Below are 19,354 nucleotides of genomic sequence, written 5' to 3'. Positions count from 1 at the left end.
TTTGTCCATATGTGGATTCAGCTGGCAATTAAAATCTCCACCCACAAGGAAACGATTGACCTTGCATTCAAACAATTTGGCAAATGCTCATGTTAGGAATCTCATTGATGGCCAGGGGGAAAATACACACTCATAATGGCGATCTCTTCCCCATAAACGTGCCTATATCTCACCCAGAATTTAAGATTTTCTAAACCGAAAGAATAACTCTACGTAAATTAAGAAAATAAAATGTGACAGAAGCCCAACTGTTGGAACTTATTGTGTTGTTTATCATCAAGATGAGTCTCTTGTAAAAGGGCTATATCAAAGTTTTCCTTTTTGTGAGTATGTATCCCATTAGATTTGTACCAGGAACAAATATTAAGAGTGCTAGCTGACCCTCTATCTCTTTGCAAAAAAAATTTATACATATCCCTATCAAAGTCATATCCCCTAAAGCTGAGAAAAAAGAAAAAACAACACATAACTATAATACAAGAAACAGTGCAAACTGCACTAAGACTTAACTCAATCATTACACTGTTATAGTACAAGTAATGCAACTCAGTGTAGAGGTGATCCTGAACAACAAAATAAAAGCAGTCTAGTTAACATGCAACGTTGACAAATTTGCAGACATTAAATGTATCATTCATGTACATGTAGCAAAGATTTTAACATATGATGATCCAGAAGATAAAACGGTAGCATAGGCTAGCTTACCGGATCTTACAGTGTAAACAAACATACACATGTGCCAAACTACTAGTATAGCAGTAAAAGTGGCAAGAGATTTAATAGGTGAAGACGCACTTTTGGGGGTATTTCCTCCAACGACGCCAAGTAATTTTCCACATCAGATAGGTCTTGAAACACATTGGTGGTTCAGACGGTTGGTGGTTTGTGGTTGAGGCAGGATTGATCTGCCCTCAGAAGTTTCTTGATATCATCAAACCACTTGCGCTTACGCAGAACGGCTGCAGAAAAATCCTGAAAAATTCTCACCTTAGAATTCCCCAAAATCTATGTTTGTTCTGTTTCCTAGCTCTCTCACTGCAGTAATGACCTGTTCCTTATCCAAATAATTGTGAAATCTCACCAAGACCACCCGTGGATTCTGAGGTGTTAACTTGACAGACCTGCCTTTAACGCGATGGGCTCTTTCGATCTTCATTCGTCCTTATTTTTTTTTGGATACTTAAAGAGTTTGTCGAAAGCCTAAAAATGCGTATATTCTTCCTTCACCCTCTATTTTCCAAATCATCCATGTGCTCCGTCAACTCACAAACCCATCTCTCAAGTGTCTCCAATTTGCCCTCAACCGGGGCAGCAGCATCCTTCACAGTGGATTTTCGGCTCTCTGATTTGGTTATCCGTTTCTTGTGATCATCAAGTTTTTCATTCTGTTGGTGCAAGAGTTGTGAAAGCTTTTCATTTACCAATTTGGAAAACTAATATTAGCATCAGAGCTAACAGCTGTATTGTCCTCAACCTTTCGGCTAGCCTCTGGCTTTGATTTGCTTGAATATTTAGTATTCTTGTGAGGCATGCTGATCGACTGTCTCAAAAAATAGGTATCCAGACTCATAGCAAGATGTGCAAAAAGCAATGCATGAAATAATGGGCTCTTCCAATAAAAATAGTAATAAATGGATGTAATGGCATACAGCGTCTGACGAACGCAACCGTTCTCTAAGCCGCCATCTTGATTCCCCCAAACGCAGTGATCTTGTTGTGTCAGATTTGTTTTTTACAAGATGATTTTTGGGAGTTATCAGCATATTGTTGTGCCTTTTAATTGTTTTAAGCTTTGATAGTGTGCACATTGTCCTTTTGAATAGCAGGATGTTGACTTGTTACAAAAGAGTTTGAAAGCAGATTAAGTGTTGTAAAGAATTATAGGGTTTACAATGGGAGGGAGTATTACATGCTATTAGATCAAGTGAGTCTGCACAATCAAACCTACCCTGGATTAGTTCTGTTGCACCACACTCAAAAGTAAAAAAATTACTTTTGTGAAAGCCAGGAAAGATACAACCAAAGCTTGTGATTTATATCAGTGCTCACAGTAAAATACTAATAAGATTTATTTTGTAATTAGAAAAAGACTGGCAATGCTCAGAATCATGGTCAGGCAGGTAGGCCAGAAAGTAGTTCTGTCTATAACAATCATATTAAGATATACTGGTGGTGGCCCTGTTCTCTATTTAAAAGTGCTTTGGGTGTAGTGTCAGAAAAGGGATTGAAGTGTAAAATTAATTCAAACATGTAAATAAGAGTGTTGTTTATCTTCATCAAATCACATAACATTTCCTTTTCAAATGTTTAAACGTATCACATAATATCAACTTGAAAGTAGCACATTATGACTCCGGCTCCAGTATTGATCACAGGCTATGTGATAAGCTCAAAAAGATTCATCCGCCAGAAGAGCAGTGCAAGAACACTACTGATGTAATGTATTTTTCAGCAAATTGCTTGCAATTTTAAGTTTCAACCACAGATGTCGCTTGAGAGCTCAAAGTTACTTAGTGCAGCTTTAATTATGAGATCCCACCCCCTTTCAATTAGTTTAATTAAAGGATAGATTTTAGTGAATATTTTGAATGAAAGATCAAAAGGACAAAAAATAGACATATTTTTCACAGACTTCTTTGCCAATATTTTTATACTCCGCTCTAAAATATTTAAACTGCTAGAAATTAAGTGCAATCTCTATAATATGATTTTAGTAAAGTAATCATGAATGTGTCATGAAAAGTAATTTGAAAATGAAAAAAATAATTCATCAATATCACCAGAGAACAAGAGAGAGAATGGAATCAGAGAGCAGAAATGGTAAAATCAAAGGAACATGCCAGCCGGTTGGAAAGGTTGCTTTTCACAGGCTTTTATAAGCCTCCCAGGGTCAGAGCCCACGCCGTTCTAGGAGATAGCTTTGCAGCCCTGCTCTGATTCATCCTCAAGATAAATGTGTTCTCAAATAGGCACTCTTTGAAGAGAAGATGGTCCAATATAGTTGATCTGACAGTGTGATGAAAGGGAAAGAGACACCCATCTTTATCTTTTCTACTTTATTTACAGATTAAAGGAAACTCTTGGGGTTAGCGGCTGCACAAATCTTGTAGTTGCAGTTCACAATTTCTCATCATTTACTCATCGTATTAAAAAGAGTGGCCAGTATTCTTTAACATTTCTCCTTTTGTGTTCTTCTCATTCCAGAAATGTTAAGAATGTTAACCACTCTTTTTCATATGATGAAAGTGAATGGGGATTCAACTGGCGACTGTTGAGCACCAAAATGGCAATTCAAATTAAATAAAAGAAATCCTCACAATTTGCTGTATTCCAAGTTGCTTTGTGTGATAAACAGCCCAAAATGTAAGTATTGTAACACTATTTAATTCACACTTCTGAATTTTAAAACTTCAGCATTGTAATCAGTGACACCCAGTCTGAGACTAACAGCGTGAACCTTAATACAACCATAAATAAGATGATATAAACAACTTTACAGCTCAAATAAGTTTTAAAAGAAGAATTCATGTAAGTGCTTTTATAAAACTGGTTTTCTCTCTGACAACAAAACATTTGATTGTTATTGCAACATCAGATAATTAAGTAGGATAATTCTGATGGAAGCATCACTCTACGATCGCTCAACTTTTTACTATTACACCACAGCTGAGGAATAGAAGTTAAACATAAAGCATCAGCTTTACTGTTTGTCAGACAGAGATAATCACAGTCGCTCTCTCACACACATATCCTTGTTACTCTTAAGAACTTGTTAGAAACAGCCCAGGCCGTCGTTACTTATTCTAAAGTGATGATTAGTAATGAAGGCTTTCGAAATAGCAGGGGATCCTGATCAGTAAGAAAGTAGTTCAACACACCAGAGCGATTTTTCTGATGCATCTTTTGGTTTTCCTTAATTATTTATTTACTTGTCCATTGAACTGTTGTATAAAAGCGATTTCACACACTCATTTGCTGTTTTGTCCATAAATCTGCATGGCTGTGTTGACCTGATATATGTCCACAACAGCACATGCAATATTGCTTTAATAAGCTTCACATTTCTGCCTTTAAGCTCTTCAAAAATGTGCCCCCTTCCATTGTCAGTGCCTCACTGTAACCTAAAGAGAAGGTTGGACGAGTCTAAATCATCCATTTGGTAATTAACATTATGCCACAAATGCTGTTGATTGTGCTTGTATTGATCTTGTATCGAGCACAGAATATTCCTTTAATAACTTGTTTCTGTATAACAGACTGAAATTTAGAGTCCTAGAGTACTCACTATAAACTCTGTGTGTGTATAAACTATATTTTGTTCTCTGTTTAAAAAGTCCTGTAATTGTGTAGAGAATTATTGCCTTCCATAATGTAATATTGGATATACTGTAGGTCTAAAACTTTTCATTCAGCCCCTCATTAATCATCCTCTTTTCTTTAATTGCATTTGGCAGAGTTCCCAGCTGTAAAGTGATTATGACCATGAATGGCCAGCCTTGCAGATGGTGGCCTCATGATCACTGAGGCCTTCATTACACCCCACTCCCCGATGAGCAAGAAGCATGTCTCCAGTTTGACTAAACAGCTTTGTTACTTAAACAAATGGCTCTCTTAAACTCTCTTCACCATGATGTATAAAATATAATAATTTCCATAGCACACTACCTATCATGATAACCCTGTCAATGTCTGTGCTATAATGATAGTATATAGGTAAATTTCACACAGCCCTGCTAATTGCATATATTCGATGAACTCTTCTGACACATTCTTCAGTCTTTATTCCTTTTGGTATGTGCTGCCGAAAGTCACTTCTAATTCTCTCAACTTTCTGAAGTTGCTGGACACGGCCACATCTAATGGCTGTCGCTCATGTCACCGAAAATATAATGAGATCATGTTGCTTTGTCGCTGGAAGTTGCTACATGTGTGAACAGGGCTTAAGAGATTTTTTTATGAAATGTTCAGTTTACAGCCTCATTTATGACTTAAGGTCAGGCATGAAACTCTGAATGACCTAAGATGATAGGTTCTTTAAACATGTTATCTGTTAGCCAGTCACCACACGTTATATGTCAAGCAGAACGGCTCACATGGTGTAAGCTAATAGGTCCTTTGACGTGTAATCGGGTAGCCAGTCAACTTGCATACTCTCTCTTTGCTTAGCATTTAAATTTGCTCAGGTTGCAGCTTAACTGCAGCGCGCGGCAAGATTTTTCTCTGCACAAACGCATAACACAAAACACAAATAGAATTTTCAGTTTCTAACCTTGCTTGGGGGATTGTGTTTGTCTAATTGTGCATCAGAATCAGAATGAGCTATATTGCCAAGTATGCTTACACGTACAAGAAATTTGACTTGGTGACAGAAGCTTCCAGTGCACAAACAATACAACAAGAAGAAAGAATAAATAATAAAATAAAAGAATAAATAATAAAATAAGTGAAAAGAATCTTAAGTTTATATAAAAATACACAATAAGTAAAAAAAATATATGTATATAGAAATACAATATATTATATACAGAGAGTGTAAGGCAGTAGTTCCCAAACGTTTTACAGTTGCGTACCCCTTCAAACATTCAACATTCTTTCGTGTACCCCCTCTCTAACGCATAGATAAAATTCACACAATGTCATTTGAAATAAAACAACTACACCAAAATCGTGAACGACTGGCATGTGCGAGTATGGTAAAACAGTGAAGTATTTTACTTGCTATCACTTAGCTACGTCACCAAGCACTGGGCTAATGAAACAAGATGTTTGTGAAGAAGACTTGTGTGACGCACAACGCATGAGTAAATGCATTTTTTAACTGCAAAACATCGTGTTATTTCATTGCATATTTTCTGACCTTTATGACAAAACCATTTTGGTGTTTCTACACTAGAGGGCACAGAAAATATTTTTTGCCATTGAGAAATACATGAACTGGGTTTGATTTGCTTATTCTGTGATGAAATTGAAAGAATGTCATTCGCATACCCCCATTGTCACCTCACATACCCCCAGGGGTACGCGTACTCCAGTTTGGCAAACACTGGTGTTAGGGGAATGTAATGTGCAGAAGAGGTAGGATATGTTAAATAAATATAATTGACTAAGCTTGTTATTGCACATAATTATTGCTCAATGGGACAGTTTTAACTGTTCATGAGATTGATGGCCTGAGGGGAAAAAGCTGTTCTTGTGCCTGACTGTTCTGGTGCTCAGTGCTTTGTAGCGCCGGCCAGAGGACTACAGCTCAAAGAGTTAGTGGGCTGGGTGAGTGGGGTCCAGGGTGATTTTCCAGCCATTTTTGTGTACAGTTCTTGGGAGGGAAGAGGAGAGTCAACAATCCGCTAAACAGTCCGAACTGTCCTTTTGTAGTCTTCTGATGTCCGATTTGGTAGCTGAACCAAACCAGACTGTTATTGAATTGCAGTGGTAGACTCAATGTCTGCTGAGAAGAACTGGATTAGCAGCACCTGTGGCAGGTGGAACTTCATCAACTAGCGAAGGAAATGCAAAGTGAAGTCCACAATCATCTCCACTGTTTTGAGTGTGTTCAGCTCCAGGTTGTTTTGGATGCACCAGACAGGCAGTTGTTCAACTTCCCTTCGATATGCAGACTCATCGGCATCTTGGATGAGGCTGATGACAGTAGTGTCATCTGCAAACGTCAGAAGCTTAACAAAGGGGTCCTTGGCAGTGCAGTCGTTGGTGTACAGGGAGAAGAGTATTGAAGAGACCACACATCCCTGGGGGGTGCCAGAGCTGATCGTGCAGGTGCTGGAAGTGAATTTCCCCAGTCTCAATAGTTGCTGCCTGTCCGTCAGAAAGCTGGTGATCCACTGACAGATAGAGATGGGAACAGAGAGTTGGTTTAATTTAGTCCAGAGAATAGCTGGGATAATGGTGTTGAAAGCTGAACTGAAGTCCACAAAAAGCTAAATGAACCTAACTGAAATATAATATGGAGTAGGTGCATGTCAGAGAACATGTGCGAGAACATTAAAAGCCCCCAAACACAACTATTTGCTGTGTTAAGGTTCTGGTATACTCACTACAAAGTTCTTCTTCATTCTTTGCTCACAGCCCAAATGAAGTTCATACCTGTTAGTTCTTCGATTTCATATTAAGTATTTGTCATTCCAAACCCCTGTGACTTCTGTGGAACAAAAAAGGTGAGTTTTTGAAATATCATGGCGTTTTCCATATAATAAAAGTGAATGGGGACTGCCTATGAAAACTTAAAAACTGAAAATCGGTTTCCTTTTGTGTTCCAAAGAAGAAAGTTGAAGGCCCTGATTCTGCCTGGTATTAAGATTTTTGTGTTTTCTGTGATCTGATCACAAGTGGCTAGCTGTGACACATCTTTGTTTCCACCTGGTATTACCGTGTGTCTTAAATGTGTCTTCTGTGACAACTGTGATCTGACTTGTGGGGGTCTCTGATTTCGTGACGACATATATCACATAACTGCATGATAGTAAAATTTAAAAAAATCAGAAAAGACAAAGCAAGCATGAAAAAACAGCACACTGTTTCTCCCAAAATGCACTACAGATTCCCTGTATTAACATGGGCTTATCTAATCTATGTCTCTGCATGTTGATATCAGACACGCTGGAACTTCTGGACTTTGAAGTTCTCGTGGTGGTATATGTATTCGCTTTAAAAAAAAAAAAATTCAGATTGTTATTACCTTTTCAATCCGCACGTAACCAGGTATAGTTTAAACTCTTGTTTTAGTGCATAAGTTGATTGACAGGTGAGGGTTGGCGCTTCACTGCTGTCCGGAACACATTTTGGATGTATTGTATTTCACACCTCAAAAGCGATGTGGTCCTTTGTGTTTTTAACTACATCTGTATGTGGTTTCTCTGATCTGATAACAAAATGTTTTGGGACCCTGTTTCCACCTATATTTAGAACTGAACTCTTGTAATCAGATCACTAAAACGCACCTTGATACCAATTTGAAACGGTCATTCATGTTTAGAACAATGTGAAGGTAAGCAAATTATGTTAAATATTCATTTTTGGGTGAACTATCCCATTAATCTTCCCTTCAGATGAGACTGATGGGGCTTTTGTACTGTAGGTGACAAGTTCTTCCTGACTGTTTCCGTCAAGATCAAGGGTGTCCACAAACTCCAAAAACCTTTCTCTTTTTCCCTACATTTCTTCTTGTGTTTTTGTTGTTGATCAGCTGCATATGTTTTTACATTTACCTTGTTATCTTTTCTGCATATTCCAAAAAGCCTTCTCAATTGTTTTTTTTATGAAACAAAACCCTACACACTTATTTATTCTCATTTTTAACGTGCTAATCAATTACAAACACATTGACCCTTGTATGCCACACATGAATACAGACGTCAAAATAGGTTTCCTTTGTATAGTTTATATAGTCATGGCAGTCATTATGCCAATATTATGTAGGACAGTGTAATTTGAATATCATGTTCTCGGTGACATTGGCTGGAAGTCAGTGGAGTATGTGCTGTGTCCCACTTTACGAAGGACATTCTATTGCCTTGTCCTTTCTCAAGCTGTGTCTGGCTTTATGTTTGCCCTCTTGCTTATAGCATAAAGGGGGTTTTGAATAAATGTTCTGAATGAGCTGCAAATTGTGTAGTGTATTGAGGAGATGTGTGTGATTACTTTTTTCTTTTTCCTTTTGATTTTTAACTTTTTAACATTGTTTTAAATGAATATTTCACCCAAAGAAATAGAAATTCTGTCGCTTCCATGGAACCCAAAAATGTTAATGTATATCCTGACCTCCTTAACCATTTAAATAAAGTGAACTGGCTGTCATGCCCCAAAATGACAAAAAAAGGTATCAAGTAAAAAAAAAAAAAAAAACTGGAAAAGAGTGGACAATTTATTCATTCATTCAAAAAAAATTATCTTTTGTTTTCCACGGAAGAAAGTCTTACATGTTTGGATGTGAGGGTAAGAAAATGATGACAGAATTTAACATTTTTACTGTGAACTATTTCTTCTTAAAAATGAAATATTAAAGCCTTCATTGATCTATCCTTGTCATCTTTTAGCATTATTTATTACTCACTATGTGTGTCATGTCCAAATATGCCTTGGCACAAAAGCTCTTAGGCATTGCAATTTACTGTCTTGGCTTCTACTGGTAGGAATTGTTTGAGTCTGTCATCCTTGGCCATGTGTAGATGAAAACACGAGTGGTTTCTAAAAGCTGTCATTAATGTTCTTGATACGTAGTTGCACATTTCTAAGACTAAATGGATCATAAATGTGTTTGAAAAGAATGTGGCGATGAATGGAGAAACTGATGTTGAACCCGAGTGGTTGAATGGCTGTGCTTGTGCATTAGTGAGAGCTCTGTTCCCCCACCGTGTTCATGCCCACACACACTGAACAACTGAAGCTATGAAAGAATTCACATAAGCATTCTTGAACACCCATAAGAGGAAATTAACTTTTATACAACCAGATAAGCAAATTACTAAAGGCCTATTTTAATTAAGCAATTTGAAGGCAAATGTGTTTATTTAATTTCTTCTGTTCATTTGCTCCTCACATTTACTGCATATTATGTCTTTACATCAGTCTTTTACTGTGCTGTCACAATGCCACATCCTTTGCTTTAGTGGTATTTCTGTTGCTTTCTCCTCCAGTGATCTGGTGAATGGTCTGGTGTCCCTGATGAATAGTAACATCAGTAGTCCAGTCAACCTGGTGAGTTTTAAATTTTTCAAACCTAAATTTACAAGCCTTAGGGGGGCCATTCACACAGGATTCGTTATTTTTCGAAAAAGTGCTAGACGGAGCACAACGTTATTGAACAACACATTTATAACTGCATTAGCTCACACCATTGCTTTGCACTCAATACACTTAAGATACTTATCCCATTCTCATCTGATTAGTCCACTCTTAAAAACTAAAATGGTAGGCTGGTATTGGCCAAAAGCTGAACTATTTTGAACTTGCCCTAAATGGAAGGCAGGATATGTCCATCTGACACAATGTGTACATTTACATTTACATGTATTCATTTGGCAGACTCTTTTGTCCAAAGCGACTTACAAAAGACATGTGTGTATATAGACCAACAATTAAAAAATAGCATAGATAGTATAAAAAATAGCACATACTGTGTGAACACCCCCCTCATTTTTTGTTTTGTATTTCACTTTACATTTTTGATTATTTAATTGTTATGGCTGTCAGAACGTATGTAAATTCTGTAAATAATTTCTCGACCAACAGAGAAATTTAAACTTAAAGTACCACATCCATATATTTGCGACTCACAGTTGGCAGGGGGCAGTCAGAGCAGCTCCAGCTGTACAGGCAACAAACTGACAGCAGTGCAAAGACAGCTGGTTAGAGACAAAGCACAAATCCAAATGCAATTCTCTAGACACGTTTTTTTAAACCTTTAGACTACATTAAACTCTACTTATTGTCCTAAAAACTCGGAGCTTGTGGCGTAAGACGCTGAAAAACAGAGAAACGCAACACACCCAGAAATATATCATAAACTGATGCAAGAATATGTGTGTGATGTCTATCTGGAAAAGATTGATGAAATCAATTGCAAAATATATTGCTATTTTAGGGGGCCTCTCTCAGAAAATATTGATGAATGTGATTAATTGTAATTAATTATATTAATCTGAATACATGAATTGTAATTTTGCAATACATGTAGGAAATCATGACCACTCACATTAAACTGAAGACTTCAGTCATATCAGTAATCTTATAAAAGCTGTTTATTCTACATGGAGAGGGTCCGCACATGGGCGCTGACAAGTAATAATGGCTGACTGTGAATTCTACATTTCTTCAGTGCCATCTGAAACTGAAAACTATTGATTTTAAATGATTTCAAGCCGCTAGGTGTCAGTGCAAGTGCAAGGTGACACAAAGACAAAAGTTACTGAATGCACCTTTTAGTTGATTGACAGCCCTGTTAATTAGATAAAAACATGTATATCATGTTCAGACAAGCAAGTTACTTTTGGTGATATATAAATGCACAAATATTCATAGTTTTTGCAGACAGAAAACCAATATTTTTTTATCCTTCAAAAATCCCAAATGGGATCTATTGACACGTTGTTCCACTTTCCAGAGCTGTTTTCAGACCGTTTGACAGAATAATTCTGTCTTGGTGTTACCCATAAATTGAACCGAGAATTCAAACAGCACTTACCTCTAGGCACATTGTCCCGAGGGTAAATTGCTTTGCCTTCAATCAGAGCCAGTTCAAGTTGAAGTTGATAGTAATACCCTCACTGTCACTCTTATGTTGCCGTATTGATTTCTCTTCACTATACCTGCTCATTCCTCTCTCCTAGGGAAATCCAGAGGAGCACACCATATTGGAATTTGCTCAACTTATTAAGAGTTTAGTAGGTAAGTAGGAGTTCTGTAAAATTGCAAATGGGGAATTAAAACATTTCATTAATTTAAATGATTCATATCTTGATTGCCTCCTCAGTGAGTCGCAGTCATATTCAGTTCCTTCCAGAAGCACAAGATGATCCACAAAGACGACGGCCAGACATCCGTAAGGCCAAAATGCTTTTGGGCTGGGAGCCTGTGGTGAGTTAACAAACTGTTATATTTGACCTATTCAAAACTACTTTGAGAATATCTTGATGACCACTGATTGTTTAAAATAAAGCAATAAGCCGCCAGAAGCTGTGAGGGATTTTACCACAGGTAGGGGTTTTATTAGGCACATGTAAAGTGATGAGATATAAGACACCAATGTTCAATTAATATAGTAGTTAAAGGAATATTTCACCATGAAAATGAAATTTGTCATTCAAAACCCATATTACTTTTTCTTCTGCAGAGTCAATCAAACTGATCGCAACAGAGAAAAGGAGCGCAACCATTGATTAATCTATGTAGTTTGATAAAATGTTGGGCATCAGTTTTAGCTTTAAATGTGACCATTTATTTAAATCATACGTATCATGCAAGAAAATATATTTTCAATTGTGGGACTATAACACAGTCCCTTTTTTTTTGTGTCCCTTATATTTACAGAATTAAGACATTAGGCTACAGGTGGACAAACAGTTTTTATTATTATTGATTTTGTTCACATTGTATAGCTCCACAACAGTTTTTAAATAAAAAAATAAAAAAAAACTTTGCATTAAATATAGGATTTCAAATGTCTTTTTTTTTTTTTATCAGATTGATTGAAGAAATAATCACAGATTATTGCATTATCAAAATAATTGATAGTTGCAGCAATAATGAAATGATCGTGTGTGTTTTATAATCAATTTACAACAGCCTTTAATGCAGCTCATCCAACTCAATTAAGAATAATCCATTTCAATTTGTGTGTTTGTAGGTGCCACTGGAAGAAGGCTTGAACAAAACCATTCAGTACTTCAGTAGAGAGCTGGAGCATCAAGCCAACAATCAGTATATTCCCAAACCCAAAGCTGCACGGATGAAAAAAGGGAGGCCCAGACACAACTGAAGAATTGTGTTTATCTCAGGGATGCTGTGAAGGACCTTAGATATCCAGCAGCCATTTCACAGAGTGGGTATGCCATCCCCCACTTAAAAATCTTTTTGGAAAAAAAGTTTTTATTTTTATCTGCAGTGCTTTGAAGAGTTTGTTTTTCAGCCAAACGTTCCTCAAAGAGATCCAATTTACAGACTTTGCCTTGCACTTTTTGATTTGTCTGTTGTCTGTTTATTTAAAAGCAAGCTTCAATCTTCATGTGCATTTTTTGCTGTGTGTTTACATTCTGTGCCATTTTAATTAATGTGATATATATTTATATCATTGTCAAAGCTTTTATTTTTAGTGCACAGCTCTTCCAATGTTAAAATGTATAATCGAAATTGGTGGTTGCAATTTATTTCAAGATCTTGAATGTTTGATCCAGAGCAGGAAATCTCCCCCAGCTCTGCCACGAAAGATTTGAGGACACCGATGAAGAAAATACTTTGGTTTTTAATTTTTGCGGTGATTTTGAAAAGATGTTGTTACCCTTGTGAATCTTCATACAGAACTTTGAACCTATAATTGATTTCAGGTGAAAAATAATATTTTAATAAAATATTTGCTGTGATTTTCACTGTATTCTCTTTTTAATGTTACTTTATCTGCCTTTCCGCTCGATGGTGGCATCCCTATTCCCCATTTATATTGCTTTTATCTCTTGTCTGCAGTGTTTTCCTTTAGCTTTTTCTGTCCCTCCTTCCTTATCTACCTTCATCACTGAGAGTGGTGCATGTGTTATTTTATGCTGCAAAACCACATGGTGGCTATGCAGACTTAGACAGCCATGTGAGGTTTGATGGAAAAAGTGTAGTCAATGAAAGCAGAAGAAAGAAGAAAAAAAAAAAAGCAGTGAAAGTGAATGGTGACAGAGGCAAACATTGTAACATCTGCCATTCATTAGTATTGATAAACTTCACTTTTTGCATTCCATAGAAGGAAGAAATTCATGTATAATATAGACAAGTTGAAGGAGTAGTTCCCTCCGACAATTCTGTCATTTTATCCTGCCCTCATGTCATTTGAAGTCTTTATAACTTTCATAGAACACAAAAGGTGACATTTTGAATACTCTTAACAGTGCCATATTTAATTTGAGAGCTACAGCGGGGGGCAACATTTTCAGTGAATAACGACTTGCGTATGAAGCCTGTTCATCACACAAAGTGTATGCCTTCAGAAGACTTGTAATATATCCCATACTGAGTCATACAGTTGTAGGACTACATTTGATATTTTTATTGTGCTTTTTTGCCATTTTAGAGCTTTATTGCACTCGTGCCCATTCACTTTCATTAAATGGAAAATAGTGGCCACGGTATTCTACAAAAAATGTCAGCCTTTGTTTTCCACAAAATAAATAAAATTTACAGAACGAAATGATGGTGAATAAATGAATAAAGAGTAAATTAACTTAAAAATACTTTTCATGATTTTTGGCCCATTACTATTTCCAAAAGGAAGTACAAAAATGGAGTCCAAGCTACAAAAGGAAGAACCAAGTTGGTATCATGGTAAAGTCAATTAAGTGAAATGATGTCAACCACAGAATCCTACCCAGTTTTTTGCAGCAGTGAAGCAGTTCTGAAAGGAAAAGGGGTCTTAGAGGTAGACATAATTGATGTTTGTGCCATGCCTGTATGACCCAGCAGCCCAAGGTCTCATGGATGCATTTCATCATAGTGATGCTGTTGACCCTGATCATTGGAACGGTAGTGGTCCATCCAATAAGAGAGATCAGCTTCAAGTCTCTGAAGGAAATACAAAAAGTATTTCATTACAGGATCAATAAAATATTATTTGTTCCAATATATTAAAGTAAAACATCATAAATGTGTGTACAGTATGATGCAGGATGCAAGTAAATCACAGAGACACATGACTGTCAAGATCAGTTAATATATATATATATATATGTCAGATATTTTGACCTTTTAATGACATTGGAAGGCACATTTAGGATGTCAAGTTGTGTAATCTCAATAAAAACATTATTCTCATTCCAAAATGCATGATTTTTTGCTGTATTAAGGTGCTATTCATTGTAAAGCTGCTTTGGAACAATAATTGTCAAAAGTGCTATACAAATAATATGAATTAAATTGTTACTATGAAAAACATTTATTTTTTAAAATAATTCCTAAGATGTGAATACAAGTGTTTTCAAGTGTAAGGAAAATATGTTATTACTTAGCGACACCACTTTACCTTTTTAGAGTCCTTAAATTAAAATGTGTTTTGAAAATAGTAAACGTTTTTCAAAAAGATATGAATCCACAGCAATACTTAATTACATGTCTGAGAAAAAAAGCACATTTTGAACTTTATTTTTCAATTTATTTATTTATTTTTAAAGGATTTCATTGACCTAACAACAGAATCTGATTCATAAATGTAAACATTTATATACTAGATACGTGTTCTTGTGTTGCGATGTTTGCCTCTTCAGGAATGCAATTTCTGTTTGCAACATCTATTAAGCGCAAGGTGAAAATGCACACTGACTTCCTGTTCGGGATGCGCTCTTGAATCCCTTCTGCGCTTTTTTTATGTAGTGTTAGTTATTTGCTGGAAGTTTTTGTCCTAACATTGCATATTGCAATGGTTCTTCACTGTTTTTTCATTATCCATGTGTGAAGTTAGGGGCTGTTCACACTGGACACGTTTTTGCTTCTGTCCTCGCTATGTTTTCAATTGTTTTCCTTTGTAACTAGGCGCAAGACAGACATGTTTTACCTTTTCTTAGGAAGGAAATGTCATTTAACAAATTTGGTTACTCTTTCCATATTTATGTAATACAAATTACTGATTTATGTCAATAACCTGTAATACGTTTCCCTTGTCTCATTTTTAACCCCAATGATTCCTTTCTACATGTCAAGTCATTTTTATTTGTATAGTGCTTTTCACAATACACACCATTTCAAAGCAGCTTTCAGAAAATAATACTGTAATGTATTAAATGTCTTAAAGGTCATCAGTGAAGAAGTTGAAAACCTTTTATTGAAAATCATGCCTTAATGTCAGTTGTACACAAGTTATTTTCCTCTTACACGGACAACCAGTATTGTGTAAATCCTTGTGTGTAGATTATCTTTGTTTTTTTGCATGCTGGATTGTCTCGCTCACCGTCGTGCGCTCTGCCTTTCAAAGTACACTCACTGAGCACTTTATTAGGAACATCTGTACATCTACTTATGTATGTGATTATCTAATCAGCCAATCATGTGGCAGCTGTGCAATGCATAAAATCATGCAGATACGGGTCAGGAGCTTCAGTCAATGTTCACATCATCCATCAGAATGGGGGGAAAAATGTAATCGCAGTGATTTCGACCATGGCATTATTGTTGAGTATTTCTATAACTGCTGATCTCCTGGGATTTTCACGCACAACAGTCACTTAGAATTTTTTAGAGTTTACTTCGAATGGTGCATCCAGTGAGCAGCAGTTCTGCGGACGAAAATGCCTTGTTGATAAAAGAGGTCAACGGAGATTGGCTACAGTAACTCAGATAACCACTCTGTACTATTGTAGTGAGCAGAATAACAAGTCGAACCTTGAGGCAGATGGGCTACAACAGCAGAAGACCACATTGGGAACTTTTTTCGGACCATATAAATTACTCAGTGACTTTATTAAGATTAAGATTCAACTTTATTGTCATTGTGCAGAGTACAGGTACAGAGCCAATGAAATGCAGTTGTTTTCGCATATCCCAACTAAGCTGGGGTGAATACAAGGTCTCATGGATGTATTTTCATCATAGTGATGCTGTTGACCCTGATCATTGGAACGGTAGTGGTCCATCCAATAAGAGAGATCAGCTTCAAGTCTCTGAAGGAAATACAACAAATATTTAATTACAGGATCAATAAAGTATTATTTGTTCCAATATATTAAAGTAAAACATCATAACTTTGAGCCATGAAACGGCACCCCTGAAGCAGATAGGGTCAAGGGCCCAACAGTGGTATCTTGGTGGTACTAGGGCTTGAACCCCCGACCTTTCGGTCAGTAACCCAGAGCCTTAACCGCTGAGCCACCACTGGCCCTTTATACTCTTTTGACCGTGATTGATACATGCACACTACTACTGCTTTGTGATACTCTTAAAGTTGTCAAATGGCAGAAGCATGCACAGACGAGGACTTTCGAGAAAATCTGGGCCGCACGTGGACAGTCGCTGCAGATTGTGCTGATGATGAAATTTGCATCACATGGCAAACCAAAGTATACTTTGGCCTTTTAACACGGAAGAAAGATAAACATTGGTGTTTTGAAAGCGAGTTCTTACGTTTTTTTCAAGTGTGACCCCTAACTAAAACACTAAATCTAAACCTAACCAAAAAGACTTACCCAAACTCAACCTAACCATGAATAATATTATGGTTACGTTTGGGGTTTGGATAAGGGGTGGCCACAAAGTCGGATACAAAATAAACATGCTGAAGTGTTTATTGGAATTATTGAAAACTGTATACGTTTTTCAAATAGTTGGACCTTGGCAGTCCAAACTGCATGTACACCTTGTGTAACAGGGCTTTCACATATGGGAGTTGATTCTGTATTGTTAATATTTATGGAATTGAACAATGAACTGATCATGTCCTTCAAAATATACACTTTCTATTTGTATCCTACTTAAAGTTTAGAAAGTTGTTAAGTCATGTCATTTTTATTTTAAAAGCACATTTACAACAGAAGTTGACACAAATGATGTACCAAATTTGACACACATGGTTTTTGAAGAGTCAGCTCAAAGTAACGTAACAACCCTGAAGAACTGAATTAACCTAAAAGAACATTTATTGGAAAGGAGGAACTGATGAAATCCCTGTTGCCTTTTACGTATACTTCTAAGAATGCACTCTAAATCAAACCTTCTCTCTAAGGATACAGGGATGGGGAAAAGTGCAACAATCACAAATGACAGCAATTTTCATAGAGGACTGCATTTTAAAACAACAACAACAACTTAAAAACATATATGTGATAAAGAAGTAAAAAAAAAAAAAAAAAAAAGACAGAGGTATTTAATCACCAAAGTGCCTTTGAGACTTCACAATTTCCACAAAAAAATCTGAGATTTTCCATTTAACTTTATATGTTTTGTGTTAAGGAGACCTTAGGCTGTTAGAAATGCATATTGGTCAAGCTCCAGCACTTTTTATAAATTAACTGCAAGCTGACAATATACAAGCAAACCATAAAATATGTCCACCCTGTCATGGATAAATTCAAAGTAGAATAAATACATTTTCATTGCATAGTGATTATAAAATGTAGATCTGCAGAAAGATAATGTGTCCCTTTCCCAACAAAACATTTGAGTTAATGGTAAAAGTTTTTGATAATAATGAAGTTACTGCCTAAATATGTTTTGCCCAATAAAATATGCGATAGTTGCAAGTTGCAACTTGTTAAAATAATTTGTTTATTTTCATAAAAGTTGAACATGACAGGGTGGACAACAAGATGACAGGGAACAGGAACAACTAGAAACCCTTAAGCAATATAAAGAAGGATTTCAGAAATTAATTTACTGCATCATTCTAATTGATCTTCCACATACTTCCATACAGATGGATCAATCTGTAGAGAGCGCTTCTTCAGAGCTTGTGGTTCTGGCATTAGGCAAAGTATCTGCCAATCATGGTACCAATTGATGTCCTCCCTGGGACCTGGCCAAAAGAACTTGTTGGTGCCATTACGGTGCATACACTTAATTTTCACACTGTGCCCTTCCACATCCATGATAACACATGGGTAGCCTTCATTGTCATAATTGACAACGCACCACTCTCCGATGTGCTTTGACTCGATCATTTCTGGTCTCATTTGGATATCTTGTGTCTTTCCACATGCTTTGGCCTTATCAGATGAAAGTGGAACATCAGTGAGAGTGACCTCCTGAAGAATAAAGCAGGTGCAGTCCAAAACACCATCCTCCCTTTTACACAGGCATGAAATGTCTCTGTACATCATCTGTCCAGAGTTGGGTGGTGTCTCTGACTGTAGCAAAGCACTGGCTCTGGCTCTGGCTTGCCTTTTTGCCTCCTTCCATTTATTTCTTTTTGCCCTTTTCTCTCTCTCACTTAGCTCATTAATACCCTTCTTCTTTCCAGTCTCTCTTTCTCAAGGTACTTTCTTCTTCTCTCTGGGTCAGCATCACGACATTCCCTATATCTCCTTGCTATCTCAGCTCCACTTAGACTCATTCCTGGAAAAAATTATAATATTTCAAATCAATTCAAACCATTCTCTTACAAACTCCCCTTTAATTGGTCCAGCTAAACTAGGCTTGCCTAGTCTTATTTATTTACATTGTTAGGGCTGTATTTTTTCAAACAGTCAACGAAATTCATGTCAGTCTTTTATTACATTGGAAAAAAGGCTTGTAAACTATCATCAAATTATCATCATCATCAAAACACCTGCTGATAGCAATATTGCCAAAAAAGTTCACGTCCACTCATGTATAGAATCTACTGTTATAATATGTGTTATAACTGTGTTATAACTGTTCTGATATGTGAAAAAAAAATTAAAATGTGGCAAAAACTGTAAATGTCCTCCCTGTCATGAACCATGTCCACCCTGTCATTGGAAGGCTTGGTGACAGGGTGGACAATGGCAGGGTGGACATTTTTGGCTAAAGTTAGCATTTAATGAGCACATGGTGTGTAGCAGTTAGCAAAGTGATTCACTGACTGACTGTGCACTGTTTAAAATATATATTTTGAATTTCTGAAAAGTTTTTATATTAATTAATATTTCACAATAACAGGGTGGACATATTAAGCTTGACAACACGCAACTACAAACACAATATG

The 19,354-nt window shown here is 36.6% G+C and overlaps 1 protein-coding gene across 1 annotated transcript in view; it reads left to right on the top strand.

Moving 5' to 3' along the window:
- Positions 1-13,845, top strand: part of LOC127655233 (UDP-glucuronic acid decarboxylase 1-like) — a 95,132-nt gene extending 81,287 nt beyond the window's left edge. Inside the window, exons 12-15 of the mRNA XM_052142912.1 lie at positions 9,648-9,708; positions 11,340-11,397; positions 11,483-11,586; positions 12,356-13,845. Coding sequence (XP_051998872.1) covers positions 9,648-9,708; positions 11,340-11,397; positions 11,483-11,586; positions 12,356-12,487 — 355 coding nt within the window. The 3' untranslated portion in view covers positions 12,488-13,845. The remainder of the gene's footprint in view (positions 1-9,647; positions 9,709-11,339; positions 11,398-11,482; positions 11,587-12,355) is intronic.
- Positions 13,846-19,354: the final 5,509 nt, after the last annotated feature.

This window comes from Xyrauchen texanus, chromosome 14, assembly GCF_025860055.1.
Source record: "Xyrauchen texanus isolate HMW12.3.18 chromosome 14, RBS_HiC_50CHRs, whole genome shotgun sequence".
NCBI lineage: Eukaryota > Metazoa > Chordata > Actinopteri > Cypriniformes > Catostomidae > Xyrauchen > Xyrauchen texanus.
Note: the sequence above shows the minus strand (reverse complement) of the source record. Positions and strands in the feature narration are given on the sequence as shown.